The sequence below is a fragment of the Orcinus orca genome, chromosome 19 (assembly GCF_937001465.1).
Source record: "Orcinus orca chromosome 19, mOrcOrc1.1, whole genome shotgun sequence".
Classification (NCBI taxonomy): Eukaryota; Metazoa; Chordata; class Mammalia; order Artiodactyla; family Delphinidae; genus Orcinus; species Orcinus orca.
Genome location: NC_064577.1, coordinates 28,004,282 through 28,028,698, shown reverse-complemented (window position 1 = coordinate 28,028,698; position 24,417 = coordinate 28,004,282). Strand labels below are relative to the sequence as shown.

The 24,417-nt window shown below is 47.2% G+C and overlaps 2 protein-coding genes across 7 annotated transcripts in view; one reads left to right on the top strand and one right to left on the bottom strand.

The window, feature by feature from the left end:
* The window catches only part of RAB37 (RAB37, member RAS oncogene family), a 71,449-nt gene that overhangs the window by 30,949 nt on the left and 16,083 nt on the right, over positions 1 to 24,417 (bottom strand). The window lies entirely within an intron of this gene.
* CD300LF (CD300 molecule like family member f) lies at positions 244 to 24,159 on the top strand. 6 transcript variants are annotated; one of them, XR_004486341.2, is made up of 9 exons: positions 244 to 399; positions 11,888 to 12,217; positions 13,537 to 13,657; positions 14,459 to 14,571; positions 16,154 to 16,176; positions 16,504 to 16,650; positions 17,141 to 17,340; positions 17,804 to 18,014; positions 23,956 to 24,159. XR_004486341.2 is itself a non-coding variant. In XM_033438427.2 (8 exons), the coding sequence occupies exons 1-7, from the start codon at positions 357 to 359 to the stop codon at positions 17,294 to 17,296; spliced, it is 873 nt and encodes a 290-aa protein (XP_033294318.2). In that variant the 5' UTR covers positions 244 to 356; the 3' UTR covers positions 17,297 to 17,340; positions 17,804 to 18,046. The 6 variants fall into 6 exon arrangements, 4 of the variants coding, with proteins under 4 accessions (XP_033294318.2, XP_033294317.2, XP_012390603.2 ...); XR_004486340.2 differs by lacking the exon at positions 23,956 to 24,159 and adding an exon at positions 18,457 to 18,888; XM_033438427.2 differs by lacking the exon at positions 23,956 to 24,159 and having other exon boundaries at positions 13,594 to 13,657; positions 14,462 to 14,571; positions 17,804 to 18,046.

Sequence of the window (24,417 nt, the reverse complement as noted above, 5' to 3'; positions counted from 1 at the left end):
ATCCCAGTCTTCCCACCAACAGAGAAGGACTGAGTAAGAGCTGCTCAGAACTGGTGGGTCTGCAAACTTCAAGGCCAAGAAGGAGCAAAGTTCTCCTTTTAGAGAACCCATCATGGCTCCGGACAGGGAGGTACTTCTCAAAAGCTTATTTGTGATCACTTCTTGAACTGCCAACTGCCTTGAAATTTCACCCATTCCACCTCCTTCCTCTTTGAGTCTCATTCGTCAGTGGGAAGGGCCTGAAGGAGGAAGTACAAGAGTGAGAATAAGTGAACGCAGAAGGGCTGGAAGATGAAGCAGACTGCAGTTGGTTCTCGCTGACACGCTCCACCAAGGAGGACCCGTGTGAGGAGAAAATGCACCTGCTGCTGCTGTTCTATCTCCTCCGCCGGCTCGCAGGTGAGCTGGGCCTGGGTCTGTTCTCTCGGGAAAAGCCTATGGGGCAGGAGGAAGTGGCTGGCAGAGGGAGGAGGGAGCCCAGCAAGGTGTCCTGCTGAGAAACCAACCCCCTTTCTAAGTAGTTCCTCCCAGTCGTCAGCCTGTGTGTTTCATCCACTCAATCCCTCACCCTTGTGTTGCGGTGCCCACAACGGCCGATGCAGAAATATGGGGCGTGGTCTTCGTGATGAACCTAGAACCAGGCATAACTCCTGACCACCCAGGGGCTGGTCATTCAAAATGGACAGACGGATGGCCCCCACTGGTCACAGAAAAGCAGAGGCACCCTAGTTGCTCAGGAGAACTGGCGAATAATTGCTCCTGCACTGTCACCTTCCAGAAAGTTTTATGAGCAAGGGAGGGCTCTCGGGAAGGGGTGAGGCTGAAGGGGGCCTGGAAGGAAGGGAAGCGGGAGTTTGCCAGATGGAGAGGGAGAGGCAGTTCTAGGCTTTGGGGGAAGGAAATAGTAGAATGGAAAGGTCGAGAGGAGGTCAGCTTTGTAGAATGAAGAGGAAAAGGGGACAGGGACGTGAGCAGAGACACAGGGTTGAAGCCAACTTGAGGTTGATGGATACCATTTTTTTTTTGGCCACGCCGTGTGGCATGTGGGATCTTAGTTCCCCAACCAGGGATCGAACCCGCACCCCCTGCATTGGAAGCTTGGAGTCTTAACCACTGGACCGCCAGGGAAGTCCCATGGATACCATTTTGATTAAAAGTCAAGGGTGGGGGGCTTCCCTGGTGGCGCAGTGGTTGAGAGTCCGCCTGCCGATGCAGGGGACGCGGGTTCGTGCCCCGGTCTGGGAAGATCCCACATGCCGCGGAGCGGCTGGGCCCGTGAGCCATGGCCGCAGAGCCTGCGCGTCCGGAGCCTGTGCTCCACAACGGGAGAGGCCACAGCAGTGAGAGGCCCGCGTACCGCAAAAAAAAAAAAGAACACAAAAAACTGGTATGCAAATGTTCAGGGCAACATAGTCCATGCTAAAAAGTGGAAACAATCTAAATGCACATCAACTGATGGATGGATAAATAAAACGTGGTATACTCATACCAGGGTATACTACTCGTCATGAAAAGGAATGAGGTACTGACACCTGCTACAACCTGGATTAAGCTCAGTGAAAGAATGCAGACACAGAAGGCTGGACTTTGTATGAGTCCATTCATATGAAAAGTCTAGAATATGTAAATTCATAGAGACCGAAAGTAGATTAGTGGTTGCCAGGGACTGGGGGAGGGAGGAAGGGGAAGGGACGCCTAATGAGTATGGGGTTTCTCTTTTGAGATGATGACAGTGTTCTGGAATTAGTGACGATGTTTGCACAGCTTTGTGAGTATCTTACAAAAGCACTGAGCTGTCCACTTTAAAAGGGTGAATTGCATGGTATGTGAATTATATCTCCATAAGAAAATAATTGCGGAGCAGAGAGAAGAGTTAGGAGCCGTCGTGTTCTCCTGAGAAAAGTTTCTGTGGTTGCGTTTGGATCTGAGTCTCCAGGGGGCGTGACAACCGGACATCCCTTTGTGACCCATGACTCTTTTACGTGGTCTGATTGGATCGTTCATTCCATCAGGCATAGAAATGAAAATGATGCTTCCAAGCAGTGGCACGTGCTGTGAACAGAGCTGAGCTAGATGCCCTGACTCAGGGGGTGGTGGCTGTGCTTTCGATAGGGTGGGCTTAGAAGGAGCCCTCTGAGGAGGCGCTTTCTGAGCTGAGACCTGGGAGACGAGAAGGAACGGGCACTTCAGATCAGGGACGCCTTTTCAGGCACCGGGCACAGCAAGGCTCTGATGTGGAAATGAGCTTGGCCGTGGTACGTTTGAGGAACAGAAAGGCCTTGTGGCTTCCTTACACACTTCACAACAGCCTGCTGGGGCCGATTGGGAGGATACTATTATCTCTTTGGGGAAAAGGTCTCTGGGGAGGAGAGAGATGTGTGGCTCTCCTCCTGCCGGTGGCTGCGGGTGGCTTGTGGGTGCTCCGCCTTGAGTTTCGGTGTAGAAACAGAGAAGATAGATTTGGGGTGAGAAGTCAGGGGACAAATTGACAAGCAAAGCAGGGAATGCACGTAAAGGATTGCTTTTCTTCCCTGACGTCTGGGAACAGGGGAACTTGACGGTGAGCAGATGTGAGAGTAGTGTGTGTGTGTGTGTGTGTGTGTGTGTGTGTGTGCGCGCGTGCGCACGCGTGTGTATATGGTTTAGGAGTGATTGAGGCAGAGCGGGAATATCTGTCTGAAGTGGGACAGGCTCAGCTGTGCACTAACAGGAAGCCAGTCTCAAGTGGGAACCTCTGTGCCACCTGTCACCAGCCTTTCCCATAGAACTTCCGATTGCAAGTAACACATTTAACCAGCACTACTTCCCTCTTTGCAAGGGTTCACTGTTTTAAAAGTACACGAGAAGATACCCCAGAAAGTTCCCACCGGGCTTTATAGCATTCATTTTCTATGAGACAAGAGTCTTAATGATGCTATTTTTTTCAGAGAAAAATGAGCTGTCTTGTCCAACTTAAGCCTCACCGTAAGTGGTGGCAGAGGTGGACAAGACCCCAGACGTGCTGACCCAGAGTGGAAATTAGCTGATGTCCCCTGCTGAGCCGGAGATGGGGTCCAGTCCCAACTGTCATTCACTGACCGTGAGCCGCTCACCTCCCCCTGGGGCTTAGCTTCCACCTGATCTAGGATTATTCCTGATCATCTAGGCTGCGAGTAACCATGCCCAGGGAGGATGCTGCTTCTTGGAGCTCCAGGCTGCCTCTGTGCCAGGAGGGTTCCCACAGCACAGGTTGCTGGGGAGTGGGGACCTGGAAGAGGGGTCCGAGAATTGAGTGGAGCAGATGGTCCAAGGGTCAGAGCTGATAGTAAATGCTCAGTCGAGTTCAAGGGTCAGATCCGCTACTAAATGACAACTAAAGATGGAATGGCCATCCGCGTTAGAATCCTAGGGTTGCTGGGACAAATGACCACAAACTTGGCTTAGAACAGCACAAATTTATAATGTTACAGTCTAGAGATAAGAAGTCTAAAATGAGTCAACAGGGCAGCGCTCCTTCTGGTGGCTCTAGGAGGAAACTTTGATTCCTCGACTTCCAGAGGCTTTCCAGAGGCTGCCTGCCACGCCCTGGGGCGTGCGGAACTTCCCCGACCACCAGGGGTCAAACCTGCGGCCCCTGAAGTGGAAGTGCGGAGTCTTAACCACTGGACCGCCAGGGAAGTCCAGAGGCTGCCTGCTTTCCTTGGCGTGTGGTCCCACATCACTTCAGCCCCCGCTCCATTGTCATCACTCCTTCCCTGACTCAGACCCTCCCGCCTCCCTCGGTTAAGGACCTTTCTGATTATATTGGGCCACCGGGATAATCCAGGATAATCTGTCCATCTCAACATCCCTAATTTAATGACATCTGCAAAGTCCCTTTTTGCCATGTAAGGGTGAACATATTCACAGATTCTGGGGGTTAGGACACAGACATCCTTGGGGGCCATTGCTCTGCCTACCACACTATTAAACAGCCCTGTCCAGGCATTTGTTTTTCCTATGATTTTGAAAGTAGTAAATGCTCATTGTTGACACTTGGGAAAGTACAGGAAAAAATGAAGAATTAGGAAAAATCAAAAAACCTTATGTCTGGGGCTTCCCTGGTGGCGCAGTGGCTGAGAACCCGCCTGCCAATGCAGGGGACACGGGTTCGAGCCCTGGTCTGGGAGGATCCCACATGCCGCGGAGCGGCTGGGCCCGTGAACCACAGCTACTGAGCCTGCGCGTCTGGAGCCTGTGCTCCGCAACGGGAGAGGCCGCGACAGTGAGAGGCCCGCGCACCGCGATGAAGAGCGGCCCCCACTCGCCGCAACTAGAGAAGGCCCTCGCACAGAAACGAAGACCCAACGCAGCCAAAAATAAATAAATAAAAATCAAAACAAAAACAAAAACAAAAAAAACCCTTATGTCTGTCTTAATGCCCGAGGTGACCAGTTGTTAAGATTTTGGTTTACTTATGTTTAAGCTTTGTTTTCTATGCATATTTTAAAAGTTCATTGGTGTTATACTGCATACGATTTTTTAACACCCTTATTTTCACTTCATATGAGAATTTTCCACATAATTAAAAATATTTCTAAGCATAAGCAGCAGTGTTTGCATTATATTTCATTATATACTTATTTCCCTAATTGGTGGAAGTTAACTTTGTTTCCTTTATTTTTGCTAATTATGTGATGAACCTTTGTGCACACCCTTTTTGTTAGCCTCTTTGATTATTTCCTGAGAACCAAATCCTAGAGGTAGCATTACTGGAGCAAAGGGCATGACTGTGTTTTTTACATATGACTGCCATATGGCTTTCTGTATGGCTGAACCAGCTACATTCCTTCCAGCATATTCTCACAGTGCCTGGACCACCTGGCCCCCGTCAGCAAAAAAGTGAGTCATCAAAACTTGATTGGTTTGTTATGTGAAAAAAGGTGTTGTCTTCCACATTTCTTATTTGCTAGATTATTTAAATGAAACATTTGAATTTTATTAGCTGCTGAATTTCCTCTTTGTGACTTGCCTCTTACCTCTCATCAGTTTTCCAAATGGGGTATTAATGTTTTTCTTCTATACACTCTTAATCGAGAGAAACTCTATTAATCCTTTTCTATGTTGTTTGTTCTAAATATTTCTCTCAGTCTGTTCTTTGCCTTTTCAGTCTTTTTTTATTGGTATGTCCAAGTGCTATATTTGCATGCAGTCAAATTCACTACTAACTCTTTCTAGTTTCCTGTCGTCCATTGATTTCAAGTTTCGAAAGATCTCCCTGTCATCCAGGAATTTTATAGATTCACTTCTGTTTTCTTTCAGTTTAAAAAATGCTTTGCTATTTTATGCTGACCTCCTTAATCTCTCTATATTTACCTAAATGGAGCACACTGAGAGGTGACAGGATAGGGTTATGCCTTAACCCTTCCCTTCTCTATTTATCGTTTTAGTCTTCTATGGTATATGTGAAATTCTTAAATAGACTAGGTCTGTTTTTAGGCTATTGACTGTGTCCTATTGATATGTGTATACAGTCTTGTTATATTCACAAACTGGTTTCTTTATTATGGCTTGGTACTATTTTATTTTTTTAAATTTATTTTAAAAATATTTATTTATTTTTGGCTGCGTTGGGTCTTTGTTGCTGCACATGGGCTTTTCTCTAGTTGTGGAGAGCAGGGGCTACTCTTCGCTGTGGCGTGCAGGCTTCTTATTGTGGTGGCTTCTCTTGCTGTGGAGCACGGGCTCTAGGCTCGAGAGCTTCAGTAGTTGTGGCACGCGGGCTCAGTAGTTGTGGGTTGTGGGCTCTAGAGCACAGGCTCTGTAGTTGTGGCACATGGGCTTAGCTGCTCCACGGCATGTGGGATCTTCCTGGACCAGGGATCGAACACTTGTCCCCTGCATTGACAGGCGGATTCTTAACCACTGCACCACCAAAGAAGCCCCTGGCCTGGTACTATTTTGATACCTGGCAGGCAAGTCCCTCCTTACTGCTCATCTTTAATATGTTAAAAATTCTTGTCTCTTCATTTATTCAAATAATCTCTAGCACATATTAAATATAATATTTATTACATAGCCATACATATTCATATATATACACACATGTGTATAGATGGAGATTATCTGAAAAAAAATGTACATGCTCTCAAAATGTTCTGGGGGTTTTGAGTTAAATCTATAAATGTATTTGGGAAGGAGGAAAATCTTTACAGTATACAGCATTTTCATTCAGGATCATAACAGAGCTCTTCTCTTATATTTAAACCTTATGTCTGTCAAGAAAACTTCATTGTGTTTGTGTATGGTTTTTTTTCTATAAGTCCTGATTGTTTCTGTTAAAGTTATTTCTTGGTATGTAATACACCTTTATTACTACTGTAAATGAGCACTTTTCTATTTTATTTTCCAACTACTTGTTGCTGGTTTATAGGAAAGCCATTGATTTTAATATATTTATTGTGGCTTTAGCCACTCTATTGAATTCCATTATAAATGAAAGTCCTTTTAAACTTAAGATTTAAAACTTTTCTATAACTGTTATTATTTCCCCCCAATAATTATATATTTTATATTTTTCCATGTCTCACTACGTTGGTCAGAATTTCAGAAAACAGCACATGTACAGAAAAGTGGACACAGAATCAATGTCCAGGTTAACACATTATTATAAAGTATATGCCAATGTCTCACATTAATTGCGGTATTTGCTGAGGCTTTTTTTTTTTTTTCCTTTTTTTTTTGCGGTACGCGGGCCTCTCACCGTTGTGGCCTCTCCCATTGCGGAGCACAGGCTCCGGACGCGCAGGCTCAGCTGCCATGGCTCACGGGCCCAGCCGCTCCGCGGCATGTGGGATCCTCCCGGACCGGGGCACGAACCCGTGTCCCGTGCATCGGCAGGTGGACTCTCAACCACTGCGCCACCAGGGAAGCCCTGAGGCTTTAAATAGATAATCTTTATCAGATAAAGCATGTTCTACTCTTCATTTGCTAAGAATGTTTAGAAAATCATGAATGGGTGTTGACCTCGCGGCATGTGGGATCTTAGTGTAAAGTGGGAAAAACAAATGTTGTGAACTGATGAATGGATATACAAAATGTGGCAGATCCATGGAATAGTGATCAGCCATAAAAAGGAATGAAATACTGACACACGTTATAACACATGCATGAATCTTAAAAAGATGCCCTGGATTCAGCTTGCTGAGTTTTCATTTCAGACCTTTGCACTTATATTCATGAGTGATATTTGCTTATAATATTTCTTTCTTGCACTGCCCTTGTCAGGGTTTGGCATCAAGATTATGCCAGTCTCATTAAATGGATTTGGGATTGCATCCTCCTTTCCTTTGTTTCAGAATTCTTTTGTGTAAGGTAGACATGACTTCTTCCTTCAATGTTTAGTAAATAGATATCTCCATTGAAGCTATAGACGTCTCGAGTTTTCTTTTGGAGAGGTTTTTAATAATGGATTTAATTTATTTAAATAGTTGTAAGATTATTCAGATGTCTATTTCTTTTTGTGTTGTTTTAGCACATTGTATTATTTTTGCTAGGCATCTGTTTATTCCAAAAAATTTCAAATTTATTGCCATAATCTTATCTAGATATCCTTTTATTATCCTATCCTATTATTGCCTTATCCTCTTGTTAGCTTTTTTGTTTTTTGGCTGCATTGGGTCTTCGTTGCTGCGCGCGGGTTTTCTCTCGTTGTGGCGAGCGGGGGCTACTCTTCGTTGCGGTGCGCGGGCTTCTCATTGCGGTGGCTTCTCTTGTTGCAGAGCACAGGCTCGAGGCGCGCGGGCTCAGTAGTTGTGGCGCACGCTCTGCGGCACGTGGGATTTTCCCGGACCAGGGATCGATACCGTGTCCCCTGCATTGGCAGGCGGATTCTTAACCACTGTGCCACCAGGGAAGTCCTTATTACCCTTTTAATGTGTGCAGGATATGTACTGATGTCCCCATTTTCATTCCTGATATTCATTATTTAGACCTCCCTCTTTCTGTAATGAATATCTAATTAGGGTTATTTATTTATTTATTTTTAACCAACTCTAGGCTTTTTTGATTTCCTTATTATATGATTTTTTCCACTTCATTAATTTTTATTAACTTCATTATTTCCTTTCTTCTACTTTCTTCTTTCCTCCTACTCCTCCTTCTGTTTTTCCTTTAACTTCTGAAATATATGTTTATTAAATTTAAGTCCTTTTTACTTTTCTAATAGATGCATTTAACGTTATAAAATGTCCTTAAGCATAACTCCAGATGCATCCCATAAGTCTTTTAAATTAAGGTATAATTTACATATAGTGAAATGTATAGATCTTAAGTGTATAATTCTGAGTTTTGACAAATTCATGTAACTTGTATCACCTATCAAGATACAGAACATTTCCATCACCTGGAGTTCTTTAGTGTCCCTCCCAATCTTTCCCCCACCCATGAATCACTGTTGTAATTTCTATCACCGAAGGTTATTTTGCCTAATGTAGAACTTTGCATAAACGGGATCATGAAGTTTATTCTCTTTTGATCTTTCACACAGTGTGTTTTTGAGATTCATCCATGTTGTTTTTTGTATCACTAATTCACTCCTTCTTATTATTCTGTACTATGCTGTTACTACGAATATGCTACTAATTGTTTACCTGTTCCCCTGTTGGTGAACATTTGAGTTTCTTTCTCTTTCTTTCTTTCTTTCTCTCTCTCTCTCTTTCTTCCTTCCTTCCTTCCTTCCTTCTTTCTTTCTTTCTTTCTTTCTTCCTTCCTTCCTTCCTTCCTTCCTTCCTTCCTTCTTCCTTCCTTCCTTTCTTTCTTTCTTTCTTTCTTTCTTTCTTTCTTTCTTTCTTTCTTCCTTCCTTCCTTCCTTCCCTCCTTCCTTCCTTCCTTCCTTCTTTCTTCCTTCCTTCCTTCCTTCCTTCCTTTCTTTCTTTCTTTCTTTCTTTCTTTCTTTCTTTCTTTCTTTCTTTCTTTCTTTCTCTCTTTCTCTCTTTCTTTCTTTCTCTCTTTCTTTCAAGTATAGTTGATTTACAGTGTTGTGTTAATTACTGCTATACAGCAAAGTGACTCAGTTATACATATATATACATTCCTTTAAAATGTATTCTTTTCCATTAGGGTTTATCATGGGATATTGACTATAGCTCCCTGTGCTGCACAGTAGGACCATGCTGTCTCTCCATCCTCTATATAAAAGCTCACATCTGCTCACCCCAACCTCCCACTCCATTGAGTTACTTCTAATATGTTGATATTATAAATAAAGCTGTGATAAAAATTCTTTTTTGTGGACATTTGTTTTTAACTTCTCTTAGATAAATACCTAGAAGTGAAATTGCTAGGCCAGAGGATAGATTCATGCTTTGTTTTATAAGAAAAGCACTTTTCCAGTGTTCCAAAATTATGCATAAAGTGGAAACAACCCAAATGTCATGAAGTGATGAATGGATATACAAAATGCGGCAGATCCACACCATGGAATAATGTTCAGCCAGAAAAAGGAATGAAATATTGATACATGTTATGACATGAATGAATCTTAAAAACATTATGCTAAGTAAAAGAAGTCAGACAAAAAAGATCATATATTGTATGCTTCCATTTACATGAAATGTCCAGAAAGGCAAGTCCATAGAGACAGAAAGATTCGTGGTCTCCAGAGGTTTCAGGGAAGGGGTAGGTGAGGAGTCACTGCTAATGGGTACAGGGCTTCTTTCTGGGGTGATGAAAACATTCTGGAATTGGATAGAGTTCATGGTTGTACAACTTTGTGAATATCCTAAAACCCACGGGAGTATACATTTTCAAAGTCTAAAATTTATGATATGCGAATTATATCTTAACTTTAAAAGTGGACAGAAGTAAATTCTTAGTTTTCAACATGCTTTATTTAACTTTAGAAAGGAAGAAAATTATCCCAGCTTTAAACTTAGCAGATTAGAAAAAGATACGTGGTAATCTCAAGGAAATAAAATTATATCTATGAGAAATTAATAACTTAAAACTAAAAACAGTAACATTTACCAACTAAATCTCAAAATGGTTTAGCACAGGAAAAAAGAAAGAGGAAGAGGGGGAGGAAAAACATGAAGGAGGAAATCTTGTGACACATGTAATCAATAAAATAAAACAGCACATGTCATCAAAATGTGTCATTATAATAGGTATGAAAAATTTAATTATTAAAGGATACTTTATATTTGCAGAACTTTATGCTAATACACTGTAAAATAGACATCTTTTGGGGAAAAACAAAACAAAAGAACAGAATTTATTAAAGAACAATAAAAAAGCTTAAATAGGTCAATATTCATGGAGAAAAAAATTTAAGTAATCAAAGAATTTGTCCCAATGAAGAATTTGCCAGATCGTTTTCTAGCCAATTTTTTAAGATCCGAAAGAAACCAAAATTCCTTTGCTCTATTTATGTTCTGATCTCAGAGCGCAAAATAATGGAAATCTGCCAGATCAATTGTGTGAAAGTAGCATATCTCTACTACCAACGCTGACAAAGACACACAAGGAAAATGACAGAGGGAACCTCCCTTACGCGTGTGGATCTGAGTTGAGCCCGGACAGCAGGCTCTGCCGGCAGACGGGTTTGGGCGGCCCGGGCTGGATAGCTGTTGTTTCTAAATAAGCCAGAGTTTTAAAACTGAGAGGTTCCACCCCAAACCCAGAATTTGGAGTCCTCCAGAAAAATGAGAAGATCTTAAATTACACTGCTTGCTTCTTGCAAGAGGACAGTGGGCTGAGTGGGAGGGGCCTCTCCTCTGCGGAGGGCGTTTGCTCTCCAGATTGCCCTGGTCCTCACTACCTCCCAGGGTCTGACACTGATGCCATTCTTCATCATGCTTGAAGTGTTGTTTTTCTTATAATAAAGATACATTTCTCTGTATCTTGAATCTTTCAAAGGCGAGAAAATGAAAGAAAGAGTAAGAACATATATATCGGGAAATGCTGCTTTACTCTATGATACCTGCCTTACTGCAAAGCTATAGTATTCAAGACAGTGTGGATTGGCAAAAGGACAGACAAATGGATCAACGGAACAGAATGGAAAATCCATAAAGAACTCACATATTTGCTTTTTTTTTTTTTGCAGTACACAGGCCTCTCACTGTTGTGGCCTCTCCAGCTGCGGAGCACAGGCTCCGGACACACAGGCTCAGCGGCCATGGCTCACGGGCCCAGCCACTCCGCGGCATGTGGGATCTTCCCGGACCGGGGCGCAAACCCTTGTCCCCTGCATCGGCAGGCGGACTCTCAACCACTGCGCCACCAGGGAAGCCCACAGATTTGCTTTTTGACAAAGGAACCAAAGCAATTCAATGGGGAGAAATGGGATCTGGGTGTTACAGATTCCACAGCATGGGGAGACTGATTTGCATACTGTTTTGGTCGATTTCAAAGGCGTTCCTTCCAGGGTGGTTTACAGTAGAACCGCTCGAAACAATTAGAACCGTTAGGAAGTTTCTCCAGGGCTAGGTGATGGGGGTGTTTCAGCTAAACCTCCTGAGGTCCTCAGTACAAAGTCATCTTCTGTGGAGATGGGTCCTCTGGTCGTTCTTCCCCATCAGACCAGCATAACACAGAGATGGTTGCAAAAGGACATTGCTGGAAATAGAAAAACTTACTGGCCACAGAGAAGGGGAGAGGGGGTGAACTACAGGAAGTTATTATTGCTCTGTGTCAACGTTTTTGTTTCTTTAAGGTCTGTAGTTGTGCTTTTATGGGATTTTCCTGGTGGCTTTGATCTGGTAGGATTTTGAAGAACAAAAGGTCTTTATGTGTAAGGTGTATTCCTTTCTTGACTGCTACTTAACTCATGAGGACCTTGGGTTTATTGGAACTACTCACAATGCAGGAGGCTGTGGCCCTGCCCTCAGGATGGGAGGTGACAGGTACATGGATTCGTGTTTTCCAGGCTCATCTGCCATCACTGGCCCAAAAGCAGTGAGCGGCCTAGAGGGAGACTCGTTGACTGTGAAGTGTCAATACAGCCCTGGGTGGGAGACGCATGAGAAGTGGTGGTGCCGAGGAGCTGCTTGGAGCAGCTGCGAATTCGTCGTTAAAACCACTGAACCAGAGAAGGAGGTGAAGAAGGGCCGCGTGTCCATCAGGGACAATAGGAAAAGCCGCACCATCGCCGTGACCATGGAGAAGCTCAGGCTAAACGATGCAGACACTTACTGGTGTGGGATTGAGAGATTTGGAACTGACCTTGGGGTCCGAGTTAAAGTGACCATTAACCCAGGTAGGCGTATGTGTATGTGTAGATGTGTCTCTTCAGGGCCTGCTCTGTCCTGGTCCCTGGGGTCCCTCTTTAGTGACTTGTCACTCAGAGTGAACCGTCACAGGGGTGGGGGAGTCCTGAGGTCTCATGGAACCCACACTGACCACCTGGGATTGGGAGGGGCAAGGCTTCCCTTAGAGGCTCTCATGGCCCCCAGGGCCTCCTCCAGGATGGGACAAGCCTTTCTCGACACATTATTTTTCCCGGTGCCCGAGTCTATTGCCCATGGAGATCAAGGTGATGGGCTCACCCGGAGACCCTAATTTCTGCTAATGTTTTCCTGGGACTCCCGTTGCCCAGGTGTTCCTATTCTTTCTGGAATTTGGGGCTGGGTCTTCAGAGCTGCAGCTCCCACCCCCTGGTCCATATCCCATCTCAGGGGGAAAGACCCAGCACAGTTGGGCTGCTGCCATTAATTCCTGGGGTCTGGAAAGGCCTCCACAATCAAAGGACTGCATTCCCAGGTGCCTGAAATCCCATCATTTGCCATTTACACATTTGGGATTAAGGATGTTCTCTTCTTAAATCCTTTCAGAATGCAAACACGCTGAGCGTGTCGGCTCAGTGGTCTCAGTGCCTTGGTCTGATCGAGTTTATCTGTTGGGCTCTGCTTCTGCAGAGAGCTGGTGACACCAGCTCATTGGGCACCTGTGGCAACGGGGGTGGGCGCACAGTCAACGGAGCCTCCACCACCCCAGGAACGTGTGAGGCCTGTTATACTTGCAGAGCACAGCCTCATTTCGTTCAGTCCTGACAGCGTTCCTGAGATGTAACCATCCCCATTGTGAAAGCTTTATAACTTGCCCCAAGTAAAGGCTCTTCCTGAACCTCAGGGTTTTGCTCAGGGCTGGTCCTTATGTTTGAAGTCACAGATTTGGGTTATGTCAGCCACCTGAGAGCCCCCATTCTGTTCATGTCCTTGTGGATAAATAAGGTGAGAGGCACTGGCCCCTGGCCGAGGCCCCGTCATAAGCAGCCGGAGTGTTTGAATTCCAGCTGAACTCCAGCTGCCCTTGTCCTGAGGCAAGCCTGGCCCCCCCTAACCTTCCAAGTTCTGCTTGATGTCCTCCCCGGACCTGTGCCAGCTCCACCTGCCTCTGAGGTTCTGAGTCTCCTAGCGGCCAGGGAGATATGAGCAGTCCAGGCTATAGGCTCTCTCCCTTGGCCCTGCTCCAGACTCCTCAGGTAGCCCATGATCCCCACCCCCGGCTCAGAGCCATGTGTAAGGCTGCGGGTGGGTGAACAGGCAGAGCAATGTGTAACCTGGTCTGTACGCCAAGCACCCAGCGCAGTGCCGGCCACCACTCCTGCCACCTCTGCTATCAACGTGTTCACAGTGTCGGTCAACCTGGAAGAGACCAGTGACTCCCTGGCTGTAACCAGCCCCGACTCCAACAGCGGGTAAGCCAGCTCTGATGCTGCTGTTACATGTGGCCCACTTGGCCCAAACTCTTCCAAAGGGGAGACTTTTGTAGTCCCAGGTCCCAGCCAGAGCTTGTCTCCGGACCCTCAAGCTCAAGGATGCTGGGGCCTCCTCTCACTTACTCTCACAGCTCAGGAGGCCAGAAATGAAATCAAGGTGTCGGCAGGGTTGGCTCCTTCTTTGGGCTCAAAAGTAGACTCTGTCCCAGGCCTCTCTCCTAGCTTCTTGTGGTCGCCAGTGAGCCAAGCACTCCTTGGCTTATGGCGGCATCACTCCAATCTCAGCCTCTGTCATCCCATGGCCTTTTCCCTCTGTGTCTGTGTGCCCCCATTTCCCTTTTATAAGGACAGCAGTCATTGGATTCAGGCCCATCCTAATCCAGTATGACCTCCTCTTAACTCGACGACCTCTGCAAAGATCTTATTTCCCAAGGGGTCACCTTCTCCAGTCCCTAATGAACATGAATTACTGGGTGAGGGACACTGTTCAGCCTGTACAGGGGGCAAGCTTAGAAGCAGGGAGGCCTTTTCAGAGCCTTTGCCATACAATTTCTGTTTGGCTTCTAGACCCACTGAGACCCCTTGTGGAACCCCCCTCTCTCTTTTTTTAAAACACCATCTTTGAGGGCATCTGGGAGTAGGGGTTCCCCGACTGGAAACCTCAGGCCTGTAGGTTGAAAGGTTTCAAGGCCTGTGGCTGTCCCTGCTCCCAGGTGGGTGGGATAAGGCCAAAGACAGGAGGTGAGCCTGGGTGCCTGGGGCATCCTCTGTCGTTCCCAGCAGTGTGTTCCTGAAGGCCAACACCCTCCTTCCCTTCATCTTTGTTGTGCTGCTTCTTCTCTTGATGGTGACCTCACTTGTGGTTTGGAGAATGATGAAACAACAGAAGAAAGGTGAGGGGACCTGGCTGACACCGGGCTGGGGCTGGGCTGGGTGGAAGTGTGTGGGCCAGCATGGTCATCCGGGAACCATCAGCCCAAGGGAATACCTGCACAGTCTGGAAGGGGTGCCGTCCCAAAGGCCACGGCAACTGGCAGTTTGAGGGGCTGGAGCTTGGAGGTGAACCCAGGAGGTTTTGGACTCATTTCTACCTTGCTCATCCCTCTTTGCTCCTCTTGCCTCTCTGCTCTGCCTCCCTGTCTGTTTCTTGGCTTGGTTCCTGGTGGCAGAGATGGCAATGGCCTTAGGCAGGCAGCCTTCCTAGGGTCCCCAGACACTTTAGTAGAATTCCTGTGGTGGTCAAGGAGGTTCTGAATAGACATGGGGGCATGGAGAAACACACACACACGCACACGCACGGATGTATACACACATGCACGAGCGCATGTTCACGCACGCACACACAACATGTGCGTGCGCACACTCATACACGGTTCTCTGTGTTTTCTCAGGAATGCTGGTGGCCACTCCTATGTTTGCCCTTCCTCCCTTCAGCCCTTTCTCAGGCTACCCTACTTGTTCTGTGTATATTTGCCCTTTAAGGAAGGACCTCTGCTCACGAGTCTGCACTTGTCTATCACGAGGTCTGGCCTCGGCCAAACACTTTTCCTGTCTGGCTCCACTTCCACGTTCTCACATTAACTGCGCCTCCTCCCTTTCTCAGAACCCACTGGGATCTGGGAACTCATGGGACCCTCTTTAACACTGCTCTGTCCCCACAGCCTGGGGAATCTTGTAGTTTGGAGACACGGGAGCCTGACTCCTGTTCATCATACTTTCCCCCCAATGTATTGTCCGTGACCTAAGTTAAAAATACTTTCTGTCCCCCTCAGTATCTAAAAATCATAGGGAAAATCTTTCTTGTTTCTTTGTTGTCTCCGAAGCTGGGGGCGTGACGGTGGCAGGGGGAGGGCAGCGAGAGAAAGAAACAGGAACCAGAGGGCACCTGAGAGCTGGTCCAGACAGTGATGACCCAGCTCGGGTACGCCACTCAGAGGGCAGCTTAGAGCCATCCCGTCGCATGGACAGCTTGTACTGATGGAGCCCCTCTTGTGCCTGGTACAGTCCGCACCCGGAAGGCATGGGAGGGACAATCTCGGCCATCCAGCAGCCCGCATCCCTCCTGAAGACCAACCAGAATTCAGTGGGACAAGGGTGATGAGACAGACATAGATCAGATGCCCTGGGAGCCAGGGAGGGAGGGATCCGACAGCCTGGATAGCTGGAGAAAGTAGGTGTGACTTTGAGTTGAGCCCTGCAGGTGGAGAAATGGTGGCGTCACAGGCAGAATCCCAGCAGAAGTTTTAGGTTGAGCCTAATCCCGGGGGGGTTGATAACTGGCAGGGCCACCTGAGCAGCTGATTGCACAGTTCTGTGATGTGGGGAATGGATGGGCTGAGGTCTCCTTAGTTCTCCTCTGAGGGATCAGAATTAGAAGCAGGTCTCTTCTCTCTGAGCTCGAAGCCTAATTCACCTCTTTTCTCTCCCAGACCTGAGGGGATGGGCTTTCTAACTCTGATTGTTTTTGTCTTTTAGCTGCTGAGATATCCCCAGAGCAGGTAAGAGAGTCCCCGAGGTCAGAGCAGAGACACCAGACATGTTTCCCTCACTTCCTTATTTTCCATCTCCCAGGAGCACCAAGGTCCAAATGTATCAGACAAACTCTGTGCCCAAATGTCCATATACTCATGGCCCAGCTGCAAGGGCCGGGGAAGGGGCCCGGTCGTATGCTGGCATCAGCCAGAAGGGAGGAGGGCTTGGGAGGGGGAGGTGTGGGAGGCTAAGAGGAGATGGGGGTTGCAGAGGGAGCTGGGAGAGGGGGGTCCCAGGGGAGCAGAGAGCCACGCGTCCCTCTGTGGAAGAGAAACCTGTGTTTCCTCTCCTAGGCGCTTCAGCCCAAGGAGGGCGACATCTGCTACGCAAACCTGAGCCTGCCGCAGACTGAAAACTCTGTGTCGTCCCAGAAGAAGGCTTCCACGAGGTCCTCTTCCCCCGCCCAGGCCAACACGGAGGAAGTGGAGTATGTCACCATGGTATGCACTTGGTGGGGCTGCTACGGGGCTCAGACCGGACCCGCTGTTGCCCTTCCTTTGAGGACCGGCTTTCTCCTGCCCACGTGGGAGGGTGGGTGCTGGGACAAGATGCAGCTATTGAAAGCCTTGCTGGCAGAGCTCCTGCATGCTTTTGGCATTTGAAGTACCTCCACACCAGGTCTTAGCATTGGGAGACTCAGAGCCCGGTCAGACACGGTCCTCATGCTGGGCAGGGGAGACCCAGACAGGCTGAGGGACCTGGATTCCATGCCAAATGTGCTGCCCTGGCATGGAATTGAGGGAGAGCATCTTCTGCCGTGGCCGGAGCTAAAGGTGCCTGGCAGAGTGGAGGGGGGAGCAGCTGGAGGGCCTGGGAGAAGACTCCAGAAGCCCTGGAGGGTCTGTCTCCCCAGGCTCCTCCAAGGTCTCCTCCGTCCGTGGGCACAGCCTCCTGCCAGCCTCTCTAACCCCGAGGACGTCTTCATTGCAGACTCCCTTTCTCAGGGAGGACATTGCCCGTGCAGCTCTGTCTTTGGAAACCTCAGATCAAGAGCCAACCTATAGCAACATGGAGCACCTCATCACCTGCATTCCCAGCAGGAGCCATGAGGAACCCACAGAATACAGCGCCATCAGGAAGCCTTAGCCTGCGCTCCAGGGGCCCCTCTCAGACCCACTCGAGGCCTCTGAGTACGTTCCTGCTTCATCTGCTCTCTGCCTGCCCCCCAGTCCCCTCATGGGACCAGCCAGGTCCTGAGGCCTCTGTCTGATACAGTCAGCATCGTGGCCAGCTATGGTTTGGGCTCAGGGCCTAGTCTCAGGGACTTCTGGGAGTTAGACAGGGGTCTTTCCACATCCCTTTCTCTCCCACACAGCTTGGGAGGGGGCTGGGGATACACTCCGGAGCTGCTGAGGGAGCAGTCACAATGGTAACGATAATAATAGTAATTCACTTTTATTTATTGCTTATCACGAGTGCTGGACTGAACAACGGTCCTAAGACTTAGCGGCACCTGGACCCTCGGAACCTGTGAATGTTACCTTCTGTGGCATAAGGGACTGTGCAGGTGTAACAGAGTTGAGGATTGTGGATGGGGAGATGATTCTGGATTATCCAACTGGGCCCTGAATATAAGCTCAAGGTTTCTTATAGGAGGGAGGCAAGAAGGTCACAGAGGAGAAGACAGTGTGATGGTGGGAGCAAAGGTCGGAGTGATGCAGCCAGGGCCCGCAGAACGCCGCAGCCTCCAGGAGCTGAAAAGGCAGGAACGGATCCTCCCCAGAGCCCCCGGAAGGAGCCAGCCCGGCTGACGTCTTGACTTTAGCCCAGTGAAACTGATTTCATACTTCTGGTCTCCAGAATTGTAAGAGAATAAATTTGTATTGTGTTAGTGAAGCCATTACATCTGTGGTAATTTGTTACAGCAGAAATAGGAAAAAATATACTGTGTAACAGGTACTCTTCCCTAAATGCTTTACCTATAGTAACTAATTTAATCCTCACCACAACCCTAAGAGGACGCCTTTATTATTGTCCCCATTTTACAGAGGAGGAATCTGGGTACAGAGAGGTTCAGTGACTTACCAAATTTTACTGCTAGCAAGTGGATAAGTTAGAATTTGAACTTGGGCATCTTGGCTCCAGAATCTGGAGTCTGGGCCACCACCCTGGACTGTGTGTATAAGGAGGATAATGTGTGTTGTGTGTGTGTGTGTGTGTGTGAGCGTGTGTGTCTATACACAGCTACTCACACAGGGACAGTCATCGAGTATATACAGACGCTGGACTTGCTGTCTTTATTCTAGGGTCCTGGCAGCTCTCCCTCTGGAATCCTGAATCTCATCCCAGCTTGCCATCTCCATGGTTACCAAACTAGTCCAGTTCCCGGCCTGGAGTCCCTCTTGTTCTCTGCTCCTGAGTCCAGTCTCCTCCTAGCAGCCAGAGGGATCTTTTTAAAGCACAGACCTGATCACTCCCTGCTTGTAACCTTCCAGTGGCTTCTTCCACAGCCCGAGGCCCCCAGGGTCCATGGGTCCCTGCCTGCCCCTAAGACCCTCTCTCTGGCTACTCTGCCTCTCACTTGCCCTGCTCTGCCCACACTGGACTTTCTTCCATCCTTCTAACAAGATAATACGTGGTCCCTTCTCAGGGCGTTGACACTTGCTATTCCTTCTTTCTGGAATGCTCTTCCAACGGATATGTGAATAGTTAGGTTTGCCAAAGAGAGAGAAAGGCAGGGAGAGAGGGAGGGAGGGAGAGAGGGAGAAAAGGAGAAAAGGGAATTCCCTGGTGGTCCAGTGGTTAGGACTCCGTGCTTTCACTGCAGGGACCTGTGTTCAATCCCTGGTCGGGGAGCTAAGATCCCACAGGCCATGTGGTGTGGCAAAAAAAAAAAAAGCTTATTTTTATTATCACAACTCAGCTCAAATGTTCCCTCCCAGGGTGGCCTTCCCAGACCCCCCTAACAGCAGTGGCCCCTGCTACACCTCTGATTCCTCTCTGTCACATTGCCCTAAGTAAAAGTAGTACTTGGGCTTCCCTGGTGGCGCAGTGGTTGAGAGTCCGCCTGCTGATGCAGGGGACACGGGTTCGTGCCCCGGTCCGGGAAGATCCCACATGCCGCGGAGCGGCTGGGCCCGTGAGCCATGGCCGCTGAGCCTGTGCGCCCGGAGCCTGTGCTCCGCAACAGGAGAGGCCACAGCAGTGAGAGGCCCGCGTACCGCAAAAAAAAAAAGTAGTACTTACTACTTTATGAGCTAACTTGTTTATTGGCACATAGGTTTACTGATTGTCCCCTCTCCACCTGGCTGTAGGCTGCCCAGACGTGGGGAATTTGTCTTACTCACTGCTGTATCCCCCGTGCCTAGTTTAATGTCAGGTACAGGGTGGGTTATTGAATATTTATGTGTTGACCGAATGAATAAGTAACGTGATGGTTCAGACTTGGGAACTCAGGGTGAGCTTTCAGGAGCAGGGACACCCGTGTCCATCACGTGAGGAAGGGACCCCTGGGTCACCTGGGCAACCAGAGGGATTTCAGGATCCCCTTCCCAGCAGCATGCAGTGGAGACACTTTTTTCCCCTCCCGAAATGAGAGCGGTGAGGCACCATGATTCCCCTTGACTGGAGGACAAAGGTCTCTTCCTTTGCTTGGGTTTCTTTTGTTTGGGGCTGGAGGGAAGTGTCAGGGAAGGGAGTCATGACTTGGGAAGAAAGGACCAGCTCTGCCTGGGGGTCACAGACAAGTGCCCCAGCAGGTATTGGGACCGTAGGGATGTTTAGTTGGGCCATTATCAGTGTGTCCTGGGGTTTCCCCAACTTCTCACAGCTCTGGACATCCCAAGTAGTCTGCGGAGGTGGCCTAGTGGATGGCCATCTCATCTCAGCATGGGCTGCTCTTTCTTCTTGCCCCCCACTCCCTGAAAGATGATTCCCTAGAATCTCAAGGGCTTTGTCATCCTGGGAGAGCTTACAGAACCCAAGCAAGCTTAAATATTCTTGGGCTGGTCACCTGAGCTGAGTGGGTCAGAGCAAGAGTATTTCTGACCCAGGTGGTTTTAGGACTTACAGAGCGCGAAGTGCCTGTAGGGAGACCTTTAAATGAAACAGTGAATTGAGCTCCATGAATAAGTCACAACAGACAGCCACGTTCTGAATGGCGTCACTGCGCCATTTTAACCGTTGTGCGGGAAGTACCTTTACTGCTGAGTGTTTAAGCAGCCCGCACAAAACAGACTCTCTCAGTACAAGCTTCTGTCGGATTGTAGGGGACTCATCTTCTCTGGAATCTACCACAGATACTAGTAAAGATTTACTGTCGTGAAACTTGTGTCATGTCTAGGAACACAGACTAGTATTCAGCTCCGTCTGATTTGGCTGGAGGAGTCTGGTGGCCTCTTCTTCCTCTTTTTTTTAATTTTTATTTTTACTGGAGTATAATTGCTCCACGACGTTGTGTTAGCTTCTGCTGTACAATGAAGTGAATCAGCTATATGTATACCTATATCCCCTCCCTCTTGGACTTCCCTCCCACCCTGACTTTGTCTGCATGGTGGATATGGGCTGGATGTGGAAGGTCCTGGTCGCCCGGCTGAGCCGAGGGAAGGTAAATCAGCCTAGAAGACAGATTCACTCTGATTCACGCTTTTAATTGCCTCATGCAAGCTTTAAAAAAGTGTCTACCAGATATATCGCGGGATATAATGTTTTTATCCCAGCTCCCAGCCATCTGGATGGGTGGCTGTCTGAAAAGAGACCTTCTCATGTCCTCAGAGATGTAGCTGAGCAGCCCATGATATTTGTGAAATTTGTCCAGTCCGTTCTATAGCTGGATGGGGCGGATTTCTGACTGGTGGTCCTCACGGGAGGCATTTAGGTTCTTTAGGTTTTGGGTCATGACTACAGGACTCTGCCCTGAAACCAGCCCGATTTGTTCAGTCCTGAGAGCGCTGGGGAAGTAGTCAGGGTGGGAGAAGGGAGGCAAACATGTGCAAGAGGTTTGAAGGGAAATTGTTTCATAATGACTGGCATCTAGGTGTTGTCTCAACCGTTTCCGGAGACCCTGCTAAGGCAGACTTTGGGCTGTGGACTGGCACCTTTATTGCAAGAGAGAGAAAGTTCAGATAAGGTTCTGCTGATCTGAGTGAGGGTGGCATTTACCACCTTCCAGGAAAGCACATTCTGTTAAGACAAACTCTGAGAGATTTAACCATTCAGTTCTGGTTGAGTGCACGATTATTTATAACCTGACTAAAGTTTCCGGGGTTTCCCTCCTTTGCTTTTTGAATGATTAATATTTAAAGATTCCACTTTATAAAAATTGGAGGGCTTGGATAGTCTCCTGTTGAGAACTATGTGTATATTGCTGGCTCTCAGAAGACAGAGCCCTTTCTCTCTCTCTTATTTATTTATTTATTTATTTTTGCGGTACATGGGCCTCTCACTGTTGTGGCCTCTCCCGTTGCAGAGCACAGTCTCCGGACGCGCAGGCTCAGCGGCCGTGGCTCACGGGCCCAGCCGCTCTGCGGCATGTGGGATCTTCCCGGACCGGGGCACGAACCCGTGTCCCCTGCATCGTCAGGTGGACCCTGAACCACTGCGCCACCAGGGAAGCCCCTGAGCCCTTTTAAAAAAATTGAAGTGTAGTTGATTTCTGCTGTACAACAAAGTGATTCAGTTATACATATTATATATACACACATATATATATATCTTCTTTTTTAATATTCTTTTCCATTATGGTTTATCACAGGATACTGAATATAGTTCCCTGTGCTAGACAGTAGGACCTTGTGGTTTACCCTTTCTATATATAATAGTTTGCATCTGCTAACCCCAAACTCCCAATCATTCCCTCTCCCACCCTCCCTCCCCCTTGGCAGACAAGTCCTTTCTCTATGGACAGAGCCCTTTTGAGAGTCAGTTGAGGGAGAAAAATATACTGCACTGGCGATCTTCAAAATACATGGCCTTTAGCAGGAATGGCCAGGAAGGGCCAGCTAACATCTGTTGATTTCATGTAACAACAATTTTTTAGATCAGGAGGGACTGATATAGTAGTCAGCCTTTTATTTTATCAGGTAGGTGCGTTCTTACCCAATGTAGTTGAAATTGTTATTGGTCCGTTCATTGGAAAAGTTGGTTAAATCAAGGAATCACACAAAAGATATATTCTTCCTCTAAATGCTTTCTTTGGCTCAAAATATCTAAATGTGTCGTCATTTGCTGGTATTTGGATGTAGCTCTAAGCCTCTTTTTCACTGATGGGTCTGCTGAAAGAGGGACTCATTGCCTTTTCTGCACAAATCACACACACTGTCTCGTCCTGGAGTTTCTAGTTCCAGTTTCCCTAACGTGAAGCAAGACATTCTGGATACTTACGACGCGATCTGATTGCGAAACCTCTTTTCATTTTTATGTTTTCACTGTGACTATTTTACAGTCCTCTCCCTCATTCCTAATTTGATGTTTTTTTTTTAAAAAAATGGCATGCTCTAAAAAAAAAAAAAAAAAATGGCGTGCTCTAAAGCATTCAATTTAGTTTTTGTAGAAATAACCAGTTCTCTTTGTTTACATTTCCTGTCATTGGTCAATATCCTTTCTGTTTACACTCTTAATTGGTTAGTTTATGGATGAATTCATTAAATTGCATAATTATAATTAACATGTTTGACCGGCCTAAACAAGTTTGGGCCTGAATGCCGTTGACTCTTGTTCAACACATACCTCAACGGGTGAGAGCAGAAGCGAGGGGATCTTCAAGAGAATCTGCCCATTGCCACAAGCATAAAGATAGTATGTTTCACCAAGAGATTGGAGGGTGCTTGTTGATCTAATAAGTTGGTTAAGAAAGGGGTTGGTTAAGACAGTTTCTACTAAACCATCTGTTACGACCATAGTTTCATAAAAGAAAGGACATTCCCCAAGTCAGAATAATAGGCAGTGTTTCCCAAGAAGGACAGTTGGCGACTTTATGCCAATATGGATTTCTGTTGTGTGTGTATATAATCTCCTACAAATTTAGTGATACTTTGTCAAGGGTTGGTGCTCACATATGGGCTAAGGATTGGCAGCTACAGAGCTTGTCTACACTGTTCTCTAGACGTGGATTCTCTCCTCTAGGTCCAGCTCGTGTGGTCTAGTGTCCCCCTAAAGCCTTCTAGTAATCTTATTCATCGAAACTCTAAGGTTTTCACACATGAGGGCCCCGTGATCCTATATCAGTTGGGAGAAAGGCCCCTTTAATCACTTAGATTCCCCCGCCCAGCATAAGCTCTCCCCCAAATAATCCACTGTGATCGCAAACTCACGCGGTCTTGTCCTGAAGGGGTGCGGTTCTAGCATCAAGGAAGGGTGACCCACCCACTGAACCTCTGAGGAGCGGTTCAGAATTAAGGAAGGGGTGAGACTCTGTTTCTAAGGGTCAGAAATAGAGAAGAGACATTCTGAATGCTTGTGTGGTAGGAAAGCCACTCGTAGCAGAAAGGAGGGATGCCTACTCTACGTTCCAGAATAAAAATGCCCTCCTGGGGAGTTTCTGAAGCCTCCCACATCCTCCCTACCACCCTTTCCATCTGCAGTGCCACAAACCCAGATATCCCCAATCCTGTGTTTTATTAGCTTATTAATTATTTCATCTGAAGTTATAAAATATTTGGTGTATACTATATGTTTATATAGGATGCAGATACGTTATAAAGGATAGGGAAGCAGACACCTCATGTTCACAACCTTAATGAAGAAATGGAACATTATCAAATCCACTGAAGCCACCCACTCATTGTTTGTCTTTGTTTTCTTCCAAGGAAGAATGTGCTGCTTGCCTAAGGTGGCTCTAAGGGCCCATCTCGACACTTGGCCTATTCTCCTTGCCTTCATGTCAATTACCAAAGCCATCAGATAGCTGGTCTACATTATGCAGCGTTCATCCTAAGTTAACAAATCTATGCAACTCTTCCTGTATTAATACGACTTTTCTCCCCCGGTAAACCTGCAAGCCAATTGCTTAATTGCGCCTGTGCGCTCTTTAAAGATCTGGTGATGGGTTTGTCACTAGGGGAGCAAACACATTGAGTTTCTTTCTGGCATCCCCATGCAGAATGCTCCCCTCTCTCAAGGATGGTGAGGGTTTCTGTGACAAGGAAGCACCAGGTCACAACCCTCGGTCTTAGCCACACTTCCCAGTACCAGCCCTCTGGTTATTGGGAGGAGCTGCAAAGTTCAGACAATGTACTCATTTCAAAAGTTCACAGGCCTTTGCAAGATTT